The sequence below is a fragment of the Diprion similis genome, chromosome 6 (genome assembly GCF_021155765.1).
Source record: "Diprion similis isolate iyDipSimi1 chromosome 6, iyDipSimi1.1, whole genome shotgun sequence".
Lineage (NCBI taxonomy): Eukaryota > Metazoa > Arthropoda > Insecta > Hymenoptera > Diprionidae > Diprion > Diprion similis.
Window position 1 is genome coordinate 19228279 of NC_060110.1, and position 14110 is coordinate 19242388.

Below are 14110 nucleotides of genomic sequence, written 5' to 3' on the forward strand. Positions count from 1 at the left end.
AGTTAGTCCGACTCGAATTGTCAGAGCTTTTAAGTATTCAGAGAGACTAGCAGCCGAAGGCATTTCGCTGAAACTTTGTCATTTGCTCGTGTTGCCATTAGGCTGTTGGGCCGTCGCACCAGTTCACGATGGTGAACAAACTGCAGAAATAAGAATCAACAAGCCTTTGTATTTTCATATGTTAACCATTTGTCAGACTGTCAACTTCTTTCCGAACTAAATTATGGCTCCACTTCCGGCTCGCAAGGAAAAGCGTAATAAAAGTTAGAAACTGTTATACGAATGTTATCATCATTCTTCCTGTAATTGTCAGGAATTTTCACGCGCTTTTCACAGCCAATTTAAGCAGAGAGAAGAATATTTTATGCTCAAGGCACTTTCTTCGACTCGTAGGGAAAATTACCCTTAATGAGAAACAAACCGTGTTCAACAGTTGACAAATTCGGGAAGACAGTCTCGCGTGCGAAGCTCGTTGCGAATTGTATGCGACACACCCACTTCAATTTAGCCACCCCTGAATGAACGAGCCCCACGAATAGGTTGAAATTTCGTTATTCAATCGACACGAGGATGAGTGAAAAATGATGCGCAGACACTCCGTGCAGAGTTCCGTTTATATTGCGAAAAAACGCTTAATTTTTAGCGGAAAAAGTAACGTTGATCTGCATTCGAATAAAACATGAAAGACACAAAGATAAATGAATTTCCCTTTTTGCACTCACCATCAGAAGTTTGACTTTGTTAACCAAAGGGGATGTCGTGAAAAATTTGTTGACAGCCGTCAGTATTTTCCCTTCCAATGTGTCGGCGTGTGGTTCGCATCCGGTTTCAACTCTGTCCCCGATTCTTGCCGCGCCTTCGGCCCGGAAGTTCTATTTCACTTGTTGTTTACCGCTCGAATCCGTGAACAGAACGAGACGTTACGCGGTCATCGGATCCACGTCTTTTTTTTTTCAAATATACTTTTCAAACCTCGATTATTTGTCAGCCCAGCGATGATTTCACAGGCGATAATTCCCACTGCAGAGTGCGATTATTTCGTATTTTTCTCTTTTTCGAACAAAGTTTACACCGAAACTCTACCAACGGCGAAGTTCTTGGGACAAATTCTTCGACCGAGTCTTGAGTTTATTCTGAAAAGGGTCGAATTTTTCCTGCAGAATAACAAACGAGCGGCTCAGGTCTTCACACCTGAGGAATCGAAACGACGGTCGGTCGTGATTAAATTAAAGTTTTGAAGCAATGATGGAGGTCAAAGTATGAAAACGTATTCAAATATCTGAGCACACCGTGTTTTTACACCGTGGCGAGGCGACCGGTCAACAAGGAGAAAAGCATGGGTTGGTCAGGGTGAAATCGGTAGAAAATTTGGCAAAGTCTACAAATCGCGTTGATTACCTTTAGTTTTAGGAGGGTCTGCGGCGCCCCGGGGAACCAACCGTTTTGTTCTAAATTGTTAAATTGGATAAAAACTTTAACTGGGGGGGGGGGGGGGGGGGGAGTTGTGAATGCCGCGTACCGTAATTTGTCGCGTAGCGCTTTTTGTTCGAACCAACTTTTAGAACTCGGACGAGAGCTTGCGTAAGCCCAAAAATAATTACCGTCGCATGTTGATTGACAGATTAGCTTTGTTCCGTGGTTCGCTTTTCCGGGCGATATGATGAGTTGATTATTAACCCAGGGTTTGGTAATTCAATAAATAGTTTGGGGTTCACCGAGAGACGAGATTGGAAAGTGAGCTTAACACGTGATGGAAAATTCATCGCAAGAGTAACTTTAGTTTTAAGCAGCTACGAGGACTTTATCTCACCCGATTCCTTGAACGTGCGGTTCAACGTTTACGTTCAGCCTTTTACTTCCAAGTTTGAAACACTCTTAGTCCCCTCTTTGTGAATTCATCAATGATTGATCGGAGTTAGCGGGCATGATACGCTTGATAAAAAATCGCGGTTCTTCTGAATAAAAAATCAAGTCGTTACTTGATTATCAAAGAATTTCGAAAGCTTTTAAATCGTCAGAAATATTCATCATCGAGTTGGTTAACAATTTGAAATTCTGATCGGCCAATGATACATCCTGCTTTCGGGTTTCGTTTTCTCCGAATTGACGTCACCCCGCCACTTGGGGAAATTAAATTACGAATAAAAAGGAATCGGGGTAAGAATTCATCGATCATCCATCCAATATATCTGGTAAAATTACTGGTACACGAAAACAGAACGGGATCGAAAAAATTGACGAACTCTACGGATTTCGAGATGGCAATATAATGAACGCACAGACTACCTCCAAGTACCGGGAAAAACGTACTTTTTAGTCTCTGTGGCTGGCTGATCGTGAAACGAGCGAAAATACTTTTTGCTAATCTGTAAATCGTGTCACTGTATAATTAGGAATTCGGTGGATCTTTCAACGAGTTCTTGGCGTTACGGATGCACCGCGTCAGGATCCTGGCTCCAGAGTAACGCGACGTCGCGGTCTTAGAGGCGACTGGATGCTGCGAGTCGCGGCTCCACAGTCATCCCGAAACCAGTCCGAGTTCACCAGACGCTGCGGCGTCGCGACGCACAGAGTTTGCTCTGCTTTTGCGCCGGCCAGCCGCCACTAGTTGAGCCTCTGCCGTGGTGTTGTCGAGGTCTCTTCGTCTCTCTTTACTTCTCATTCACATCTTTATGGTTTGTATAAAAACTACCCAACTGCAGAGTCCTTCGAGGTGCAGGACTCTTGGTTCTCTGCTTCGAACCGCTGCTGCGGTATGACAATCGGTTTCCTTCTCATCTTTGGATGAAAGATGATTACATGACTTACTTTCATTATTATTTGGCACTTTTAATTTAAACTTTTTGAACCTCGCGTCGGTGATGCAGTTTTTTCCCATGTTTCTTGTACAGCAGATGTTTTCTTAGTTATTATTTCGATCTTGGAAACTATTGTTTTCGTCATGCTGCGTGGAAACAAACTTTATAATTTTCATATCTGGTTTAAAAATTTTGAAACCGCGTATAAGTAGCCTTAGTTTCGAGAATTAAGAAATTAGGCAGTTATTCGAGAAAATGTACGTTTTGGAACGTCGATTATTGATTGGAGGAATAACTTTCCTGTGATGCAACGATTGAGCTTAAATCGAAACTCTGATAGCATGATCGTTAATAATGACGCAACGTGAAAGTTAAATTATCTCAGAGACGCGTAAGCCTAGCCTTGAGCTGATATTGCACAACGAACGCAACGGATGTGGGTTCGATTTTCTACTTTACGAGCAGCTTCCGAGTAAGTCTTGTACAGGACACCGGATATCACTTCGGTGATCTCATATCCTGATGCCGTTGCAATATCTTTAATATTTTCTGGGAAAATACTCCACTCGTATAATATAACACGCGATGGAAAACAATCCTATACCTGCAGGGATGTAAGGTTGGTGAAACTCGTTACACTTCAGAAACTATATACATAGGTACATAAAAAACTTGAGTGACCAGGAATGAAACAAAACCGAACTTGAGATATAATGGAAATTCTCTGCAATAATATTGCAGAGTGAAGTGAAATGTTTATGAAATTCCTTAACTACAGACAAATGTTGCTCATTTTGTCGTTTTTTCCCTGTATTTCACCTCGCCAATATCCGTTTATTCGGCCTTGCAAACTGCAGTAGAATGACGAAAGTTTTACAATTTTGTTCTCTTTTTTTTTTATCTTCCCTTCTCAAGACCAAAATAACTTTCCGAGAATGAAAAGTAGTTGATGCGCTTTTCTTGACGGTACCTCTTTACGTTCCTCCTCTTGTGTTTTCCCGATTCCCGGTAGATTTAATTAGTCGCCCGAGATCTATAACGGAAAAGCCGGGCATTAGTTTCACGCATATAGCAATAATTCGGCCTTTGTTGCATCGGCGAAGCTGAAGCTGCTTCCGCGATATTATTGCTGCACCGAGTAGACTCGATGCAATTACGCCCATTCAGAGACTAATTTGAGAAACACGATTCATTCAATCGGTCAAAATCGGTAAAGCTAGTGCAGAATTCTGTGTACAGGTAACTCCTGTGTGTGGAGTGATAGCAGCTAAAATACGGTACGGTGACCGAGTTACTTATTTTTTTATTTCCTCGTCCACCGAATTTGTTTCGTTTTCTCTCATTTTTATTATTATTTTTTCTTTATATTGCCCTGTACTAATGACGCATTCACCTGGCGAAGGTATACACGTGAAAATTCCAATACTTTTATGATTTTATATCCAATGAAGACTACTCGTATATGTATACGTTGCTCTTTTATTCGATACATTCCTCGGGTTCAGATTTGCCGCAAAAGTATATATATATATATATATACGCTTTCAATATAGCCGTGTCACGAAACGTATGACTTTCATGGCAGTCTGATTATCACGCACGGATATGGTCTACTGTCACGACGGCGCTGAAGCTTTTCGCTTTCCAGGCACTAATCAGGATCAGAGATCCAAACTAAAAATTTCTTATCTCGTCTCACCGTCCAACGACTCAAAATGCAAAGAGATGCATGGCAATCACGTAACAGTGTTCAGCAGTATTTAAATACGAGGCGGAACGTGTGTTCGGCGAACGAAAAAAATTGTTAATGCTGGTCATAACAAAATAGTTAATATTTATACAAAGATGCGACTTATAGTAGGTATAAACCTTGGAGATGATACACTCAATCGTTTTTCAGGAACTTGCGTCGTGATAGCGGCCGGCAAATGTAGAATTTATACTTTGGCGAAAGTTAATCCTGTCAGATAACTATTTTACTGTAGGTTTATAACTATGGTCTAAAAACCGTTGTACCAGATCTTATACGAAAAGTTTTTCGCGATTGGATTAAAACTGCATATTTAGTCAACTCCCAGCGGGATTTTCTTTGATCTAATTTTCTTAATTTCTTATGTGAAGATTCAGATTTCTTGTTTGGTAGAAGGACGTGTAGAGCATGAACGTACAAAGACTGCGAAATCCTTGAGATGCAAATTCGCGTTATCCGATGAACCAGTTTCGAGGTAAGTTTGTTCGAATCGAACGAGAAGCGGTGGTTCTACAATCGCGGTCCACGATGATGTATCTTGAGAAGAAATCGTCCAAGACTAGAGCGGAACAACTTGGCACTTCTGCTCGAGTCGATCATCACGAGTTACAAAACAAGCCACTCGAGTTATTTCGCGATGCAGTGCGGGTGAAAATTCCGATTGGTCAATATCATGACGAGTAAGATAGGAAAAAGAGAGGGAAAAATAAATCAGATAACTGGGATGAAACTGACCACAGACAAAAAGGAAATGTAAAAAAGTTGTACCTACTTCAATATCAGGTACACTTGAAAGCTCGAGTGCCCTCCTCCTCCCCCCCCCCCTCCCTCCGGCTCTTTCTCCTCCGTCAGGCCATAAAAAAGCTCACGTTCACCGCCCCCGCGAAAGAGCTTTTATTTCCGGAACTCTATACCTACCTTTGGTAACTCAGCGCGAAGTAATGCTGGCGTGGCGGTTGATTGGATACAGAGATACTCGTTCGTGGATCCTTTCTGCACCGGCGGTATTTCAAAGTACACTTTTCGCTGCAATATCAACGTGTAAGATGCGCAAACTTGGATCCAGGAAACTTAGCTCGGGTAATTCAAACCTTGGAGGGTATAGTTTGCAAGAAAAGGGTGAAGCGCTACGTTCATCCTGCACCGCGTGTAGGTATATACATATATGTGTACATATTGTCCTGGGCATACATCCTGCACGCGATGTTAGTCAGGCAGTAGCTACAGGTAGTCCTGTCCTTCTTTCGAGCTCCCATGCTTTCGATTATGGCCTAGGAGTTTATCACCCAGAAAATAGGAAGGCGAGCATACCTACCATGAATCACTAGGACTCTGAGGCATACGTGACCAGGTGATATATATATATAAAGCTGCGAGCGTCGCCGGGTAATCGAGGTTAAACCACCCTTTCATACGCCGTACCAACCCTCTCTCGTTTCGCCGGGGATGCCCGAGTTACACTGAGATTACGTCGAGTGTATATTTTCGATCGGAAACTTACCTACCACTTTGCCATATATCTACCTACGGGAATCTCCATCTATTCTCCCGCAAAAATATCCCGCATCGTGATTTTTATTTGCTGGCTGCAGACTTTTGTCGAGATCTAAGGGTCTGTCGAGTTTTTCAGATGTTGGGGCTTTTTGTTTTCGTTTTTCGCGCGTAGTTGAAAAGAGCGATGTAATTAATTTCAACCGCTTTTGCAGATTGAGCTTTAAATTTGTAGTTAATTATCGCGTTCTCTTCTTGTGTGAATGAAATATTCGTGGTGCGGAATATCGTCTTTGAAAACAATGTCTTCTCCTCTCTGCACTTTTATCAGCAAGTCTTAGAATCGTTTGAAGAGATAGAAAATTCGTTACGAAAACCGGAGTAAAACTCAAAAAATGTCTACCAATAATTGAATCTTAGCCATTCAATGGCAAACAGGTTAAATATGCAGTGTTAATATTGTATTAAAGAAAATAAATCAAGTTTGATGAAAAAATTGAAATTTTTTCGAGACTCTGTCAGTAACAGAAAGTTTCAGATACATAAAAGTAAAAATTCCTAACGTAATGAATGAGAATGAATTGCGTAACTGTAACTAATTTCGATACTATCTGCGGCAATTGTTATACCATTTACAGTGCGATTTGTTTCGCTGCCAAGAATTCTTTTCTTTTCGGATTCAAAGGTACTTCTCAGTTCCGAAGCTTTGAGTCGAGAAGTCAGAATTTCATTACGGAAACGGAACCCGATTTTCCTCCGATTACTACATGAAGATGAAATTCGAGAATAAAAATCGTGTAAAGAATATAATATACAAAGCTCCGTAATACTTCCATCGATGAAAATTCGTCTAGAAACAAAACGAGCGGTTGGAAAAGTTTTTGGGAATGCTTATATATTTGCCGAACCAGGTCACATCGCCGAAGCCGATTCGGACTTTGATAAGCCGTGTTTCAAGCTCAACAAATCCAGGATTATACCTGAGTTACGCACAGCTGGTCTACCGGCGTAATCTGCGTAAGTACATACCTGGAATCTTAATTGATATCGTGAATTCACGCGACAAATTTTTATTTTCAAAAATCGTACCAGGGGTTCAACATTCCGAGATACGCAGTGCAAACAAACAAACGTTCTTATCATTTCTCGAATTTAATTTGCCCTCCGTCGTAAACCTCAGCGGCAACTCGAATATAAACTTAAATACACGAATGACGAATCCTGCAGTTCGGGCCAACAAAGGACGAAGGAAAAGCTTCCGCTCGAGTTGATTGCCACTTTGCTGACGCAGTCTTGTGGCAGATTTTTGACCAGAACAATGCTTCGTGGGATCTCTCTTTCTCTTCTCTCCGCTCTCTCTCGCTCTCTGTTTATTCTTATCTTTAGTCGCGACCGTGGCATTCGACGAGTCCCAATGTTTCCTGCTATATTTCAAACGAACAGACTTACGTGCCTTGGTGGAAATTTCTGGCGAAAGAATCTTGGAAGAAATCGGACCCAAGTAATCAACACAGTGGGGAAGTTTTGTCGGAAGAAAATGTCGCAGTTGATTTAAACTGTTTTTTGTTTATTATTATTCTTACTATTATCATTATTCTTATAGATATACAACAGTATGTAAGCTGACGTCTAGTTAAAACAGTCAGGTTTTTCACTCTCTTGTACTTGCTTCAACTTTTATGAAAATGAAAGACATTGCGTCTGTTTGAAAAGTGGAGATAGGAAAGTAGAGACCGCGAGAAGGGTGTAAAATGCAATCGATACACCTGGACGGTAACTTTATTTTATCGTATCCGACACTAACGAAGAGCCCAATTCCACGTCTGTTGATTCTCAACCAGCTGTCGCTCACAACCTTTCAAATAAATTGGTAAGCATTTTTATTGCACAGTGACACGGTTTTCAGTATCCTATACTCGACGTGGAGCGCCATAGATTTGCAGACGGACAACCCTGGTCATCTCGCACCTTCCGTATCAAGCCTTTTACCTGTTTCTCGGCCAAGATTCTTGTAAATGAATTCTATTTGCAATAATGGAACGGACTTTGTGCGTTCCTTTTTTGCACAGTGCAATTTTATTCAGCACGCGATGGTCAAAGGGGCAGACGAAGGTGTAATGCATGCCCTGGATGCTGCCTGCGTATAACGAAGAAGGTTAATTCATTTTCGAGGTGCAAGCATGGAATCGTGCTCAAGCTAAGGTAACAAGCCTTACCTTCCAGCGTGTCAACCCAACTCCAAGGAGGCTGTCATAATCCCGAAGTACGTTTTGAGAATAAATTATCGCGTAAATTAGGTTTCGTTTCAAGTACGGTGATCCAGCCAAACTGGGCTGCTTCCCATTAAACGTTGTAATATTGCACTGTACAAGTTTAGAAGTTTGGATTTTAGACGATAGCAAGTCTCAAGGCAAAATTAAGTCACGTACGATTTTCAGAAAACCGAACTACACCGCACGGAAACTATACCTACAGAATAACACAAGCGTGAAACACGTGACCCGAGGTCTTTTGCCAGCTCTTATACCATCTAGCAAAGTATAATGTAACCACACGTATAATATGATAAGAAAACCGCAGACTCTCGTGCCTGAATATGGAAAGGTAATTTCATTCTTCGCAACTTATGCAAAATGAGATAAAATTTTAATGACAAGAGGTAACCGGGAGTCTTATATCGTTACAATCCATTTGTAACAGGATATATTATCTTGCCATTTTTCAACGGAGACAAAGGAAAATTTTAGTATTATCAGGAGTTACGTGACAGGCACAACAGTTTCTTAATTGCTCATTACCGCGGGTAACGTTGCACCTGGAAATTATCAGTCAATTGTCAGCAACTGCGTTCTAGCTGGTGCGGAATGCTCAGGGACATTTACCGCTGAATTTCGCAAACGATGTCCGCAACAACTGACTGCTGTGGCAAATATGCTGTTAGCTAATTCATGCCAATTGACCGTTTGAAACACCTTACAGCATTGAGAGCTTCGATCGCGCGGCTCATAGATCATACATATCCAACTACGGTACGTGTTACACCTAAAATTGTGCGGTTACACAGAATTCTATAGGGCAAGTACAATTTGTCTGGGAACTGAACTCGACGTCTGTCTCCGCGGATATCAGATGAAGTCGGGCGGGTTGATGAACCGCCTATTTTTCTTTTCTGTTTTTTCCCCGTCTCTCTTGGGGACGAATCGTTATCTGAATGCTCAATTCCATACGCCTGCAGAGTTGCGACCCCACTGTAGTATATAGGGTGAGGAACTTTCAACACTGATGAAATTGGGCATTTTCTTTGCTACAGCGGCCTCAGAATATATTCCATAACTGCAATCGCTGCTCTCTGGAAAGTCTCAATGAAATCCAATTCGGAGTTTTCTTCCAGAAACGAATATCCCAAGGTCTGCAGCAAGCCGTGTACAGTGTATTATACGTAGGTACGTTTTACTTTACTCCGAGTAAAGAGAAAATTTTTCCGAAAGCAGGTCGGCAACTTCTCGTATGTAATACGTGTATAATGCGCCGTGTATATAAACTATACATGTATATAATTGAAAAACACAACCGAGATTACGTCGTGGACGTTGAAATTAAGTTTTCAAATTTTCTCTTTTGATGTTAATGTACCTTTTCAAATCCATCCCGAGTCGAGCCTCGCCGGGTCGTATGACTTGTGCCAGGTTTTTCTTTGGCTTTCCTTTTTGATTTCTATTTTTGATCATTTTCTTCCTCTCTTTTCCCCCTTCATCCCCATCGCTTTGCCTCGCCTTTTCGCCTGCACGCGTCACTGCTCTCTTGCAAGCTCAGTTGGAAATTGGATCCCGGAGCTGCCTAGAAACGATTTCCGTAAAAACGTAATTACAGTTTCCGGACGAACAGCGCTTACTTTGCCCAACTACGCTTACGCTTCGGCCTATACCACCCACGTAAAACGTGGTGCACATCCATCCCATGTACAGATATTACACAACCTGTGATAACCAGCCGGCTGTGTTCATTTCCAATCAAGTGACTCGACTCGCGGCAGTAATACGTAGACAGTCTGCAGCGGTGCCTATCTTGGTGTACACCTGATTCCCAAAAGCTTGTTAAGGAACGAGTGAGTCAACTGATCGATGGGCATTCGCTTCTCCCGGTCAAATTGCGTCCAACGGTTGGCGTAGAGGATGAATCGCATAATTTGCGCCGAATGAAACGGGACGACTTCTTGATTTTCGCATTTTAAGATTCACCGTTTTTTCCTCGTGCAACTTTTGAAAATAGATATAAAAAATATTACGTATTCTATTCGATTTATAAATAACGTATGATTCAAAGTAAGAACCGAGATAATACTTACTCACCTGGTAGTCGTAGATCATGATATATCGGTTTGGATCGAAAAGTCGGCCGAGTCTTACGAGAGAATCTGTCCAGGTGTAGAATCGATTTCGGAGTGGGATTTTCTTGAGATTGCCTACCAGTCATGCGATGCGAAATCCCAGAGTCATATCGCTATTCCCGTTTTCTGTTTCTGCTTTATTTTACAAACAGGGGTAGATGTGTTCAAAAATTTCATTCAAATGTCACGATATATGAAATGTTGAGATCTTTTTAACCAAACTTATCTCATATAAAAATGAAAAATCGATTGATAGGTCCGAAATTTGACAATTTTTAACTAGTTTCTTCATACTCTCAGATTACGATAATTAAATCTGGGTTAAAATTTTTTTCCAATTTTATTAACAGATCCGCTTTGCGGCGACGGGAAATACCTACAAATGGTCAAGGAATTTTAATCTCAATCGACAACCAGAATTTCCGAATTATCTTGCTATGATAAGAAGGGTATTTACCATAAGTGCGGTAGAGCAACTCTGTGATACCGACGATGAAATTGAGTTTATCGTGTAAAGGCAATTCAACATGTGCTTGATCTCTCGGGACTTGCAATGCCTTGTGAAAGTGCTAACTGTTAATCCTATTTCTATTATTACAATTTTTGTTAAGGATGAAAATCATGCATTAATATCAATATCGGGTAGGAAAATTAATTAAGAATTGATTTTTAATAATCAAAAAATATATATTCGAGATAGGAATCGCCTCTTCTCGTCGGAATTGTGTCTAACAAATTGTCTTCGTTTAGATATACAGGTAACATGCAGTATTGGTACACCTAACATTATATATTCAGCGGTTGACGATATTCAATGTCAACTTGGGATTTACATCTTACACCAATTGGGTGTAGAATTCTCATAGGAGCTTTGTAGGCCTATTTACGAGCGAATTATTCTATGGAAACCTCAAGCTCCATCGAATGTCTCATCGATAGACCAGATACTTGGGAATCCTATGCAATCGATAAAAACGGCTGTTTCTTCACGATGATTAACGTCATGGTGGTAAATCTGCTTGATTCTTATTACAATAAAGCGAATAGAATGTGTCAGAAAAAGATAAAGACGTACAAATCGCACAGCGAGACGTAAACGAGTAACATCCTCGGTGTTAAAACTTAATTGAAAAGCAATTTATTTACAAGAGTCGAATTTGAACAATCGTTTGACGTCATACAACTGACGTCATTAATCTCAATGCGAATCGTCGCGGACTTGTAATGCAACGGTGCATACTTCGTAACTGACTTGAAATCAGTATTAAGCGAAATTATAAATTAGTTTTCATTCCCGCTTCGTCTTTCTTTGTACATGCATCAAATGAGAGATTAAAAAAAAAATAAGTTCGGTATCTCTGTTCTCAATTTGAAATCGACTTCGTCGCCGAGCACGACATCGCCTCACCACGGATCGTATTACAACGTCGCGCGTCGTTTGTATTTGGATGGTAAACAGTTATCTCTTTGCTCAGGTGCAGAAACTGCAGCTTATCAAAATATTCAAGCAATTTGTCGACCACTGCGATGCGCGTACACAGAGATACCTAATGTTTGTATCATTTTGACTCAGACGCGTACAGCGCAGCGGCCAATATTTGTTGCATTTGTATTCTGACGTCAAGCTTCTTAACGTCGGGGACTTGTTTCATCATCGGCAAAAGCGATAAGAGAAACATCCGGTCGTAATCCTCGTCCTGGATCATCGGCTGACTGTGGGAAGACAAAATGTCGTGGATATCGTTGTCGAACGAGTTTAACGACGTTTCGCAAATCTGCGTCGAGTATCGTCCCCGCATTTTCGGCTGGCCCATGCTCATCGACACGTTGTTGTATTCCCTCGAGGTGCTCGGTTGCATGGCCGGAAAATCGTATTCCTCGATCACCGGATTGTCCATTTCGCTATCGCTGTCCGGGTGATGGGGCGAAGCCTTTTTGACCACATTTCTGAAAATCCCAGCTAATCAACCATCTTGCAGAAAACAAAAAAAAAAAAAAATCGCAACTTCTAATTCCTCCGAACGTCTAAGTCGCCAAAGCCACTGGCCTCGGCGTTAAAATACCTTTTGTTCTCGACAGTCGGCAGGAGAAAGTACAACTGGTCAAAGTAAATATATTTCTTTCTTTTCCGAGCGGCTGGACCAGCTTTTTGCGAGCGTTGCAACTTCAGCTCCTTCATGAAATAATCCCTGATGTTCCTCCATTTCCCGCGTAAATTTTTCTCTGAAACACAAATACAGCCCCTGTTCCATTAGCCACATCAGCGTAAAGAACAGGAGTAAGAAGACGATTGAAATTTCGGGATAAATTCAAGTCGTGGCTTCGACTCTCGCCGTCCTTCTCGACCAGACGGCTCAATTATCGGCTCGAGGGGTTCGCCGCGCATGCGCAGAGCGCAGCCGTGCCCATCTGCGAGGCTGCGTACGCAAGAACGAGAACAATTTTCAACGGTACGGCGTCGGTGGTCGGAGGGCGATTTTACCCGCAAAGCGGGCACGGAGTCCGCTTCCAAGCGGCGAGGGCGAGGTGCGAATGTATTACGGAGGATTGGTAAACGGGGAGGGCGTGGAGCAAGGCGTCTGTGATTTCTATCGATTCCCAAGCTGCGTCTTTCTCCGGCCGCAGGCTTTTGCAGGCTTGATACAACGATCGCGTGATTATTAATTTTCGCTTTTTCACATCCGCGTTATACTCGCGATGTCGTCGCTCTAGATGAGTAAGTGGCTTATAGGAAACAAGGGGTATCTCGGTATCCCCCGCGGGTAACAATCAGCTAGGTACATACATACCGCAAACGCACGTGGTTGATTCGAGACTTATTGGGAGTGAGAGAAGACGACGGTATTATTGTACGTACGGCGATAATCGCCGTGGCCAGCCGGGCGGCGTGATCGATGAACGAACGAAGGAACGAACGAACGAACGGTGCGGTGCGAGGAGGATATACTGCATACTTATACCCTACCTTCAGTGTTTCTCTCCTCGTTCGTCAAGCCGTCCCAATTGGGCACCATCACCTGGCACATTTCGTCCCAAGCGTCCATCTTAGCATTCCTGTCGTTATACTCCTCGCAGTTAACGTCGTAAATAGCCGGCCGCTTCTGTATCTCAATAATAAACTTTTCCGTGTCGAACATTGTCTATATATTGTTTACGCCTTTCCCTCTCTCTCTCTCTCTCTCTCTCTCTCTCTTTCCCTCTTTCTCTCTATCTTTCTCTGCAATTCACGCGGCGAGAAAAACACCCGAGACGACTGCACCTGCACCGGCATTCGTCCGCTGATCGGCAGCTTCAACGGGGTCTGCGGCTCTCCGCGCACCGATGCGGACTGCGGACGGCGGACAAACCGCCTCGCCTCGACTCGGCCGCCCGCGGCGCGTGTTCAGCGTTGCGAGTCGTGACGCGGCGGAACCTACGCAGCGGCGTTGCCACATCTACAACCCGCCAGCCCCGCCGCCCGGCCGCTTCCGCCCCGACGCCTCCATTCCGCGGAAGACGCGCGCCGTCCTCGCTCCGATTATGTCGGCTGGCTCGCCTTTTCACCTGGCCCACCCGCCACAGTTCACCTTCACCTGCGCTGTTCGTCCGGCTGCGTCTCCCGGCCTGCGAGAGGAGAAAAAGGGACAGAATCCTGAGCCTTGCTTTGCCATTGCGTTGGCCACGCTGCCTGCAGGATTTTCTTTC

The 14110-nt window shown here is 42.9% G+C and overlaps 2 protein-coding genes across 3 annotated transcripts in view; both read right to left on the reverse strand.

Annotated features, from left to right (window-relative positions):
* LOC124406819 (neo-calmodulin-like) overlaps positions 1-8660 on the reverse strand; it is a 75308-nt gene extending 66648 nt beyond the window's left edge. Inside the window, exon 1 of one of the 2 annotated variants that reach the window (XM_046882439.1) lies at positions 8256-8660. Coding sequence is in view for 1 of the 2 variants with exons in the window: in XM_046882438.1 (XP_046738394.1) it covers positions 723-725 (3 nt within the window). In the remaining variant the exon portion in view is untranslated. Of the gene's footprint in view, positions 1-722; positions 992-8255 lie in introns of those variants that run through there. The other variant, XM_046882438.1, reaches the window with a different exon arrangement.
* Positions 8661-11540: 2880 nt separating this feature from the next.
* LOC124407202 lies at positions 11541-13581 on the reverse strand. The gene is made up of 3 exons (XM_046883088.1): positions 13392-13581; positions 12490-12649; positions 11541-12373 (listed from the first exon to the last, which is right to left on the reverse strand). The coding sequence occupies exons 1-3, from the start codon at positions 13561-13563 to the stop codon at positions 11986-11988; spliced, it is 720 nt and encodes a 239-aa protein (XP_046739044.1). The 5' UTR covers positions 13564-13581; the 3' UTR covers positions 11541-11985.
* Between the last annotated feature and the right edge of the window lie 529 nt (positions 13582-14110).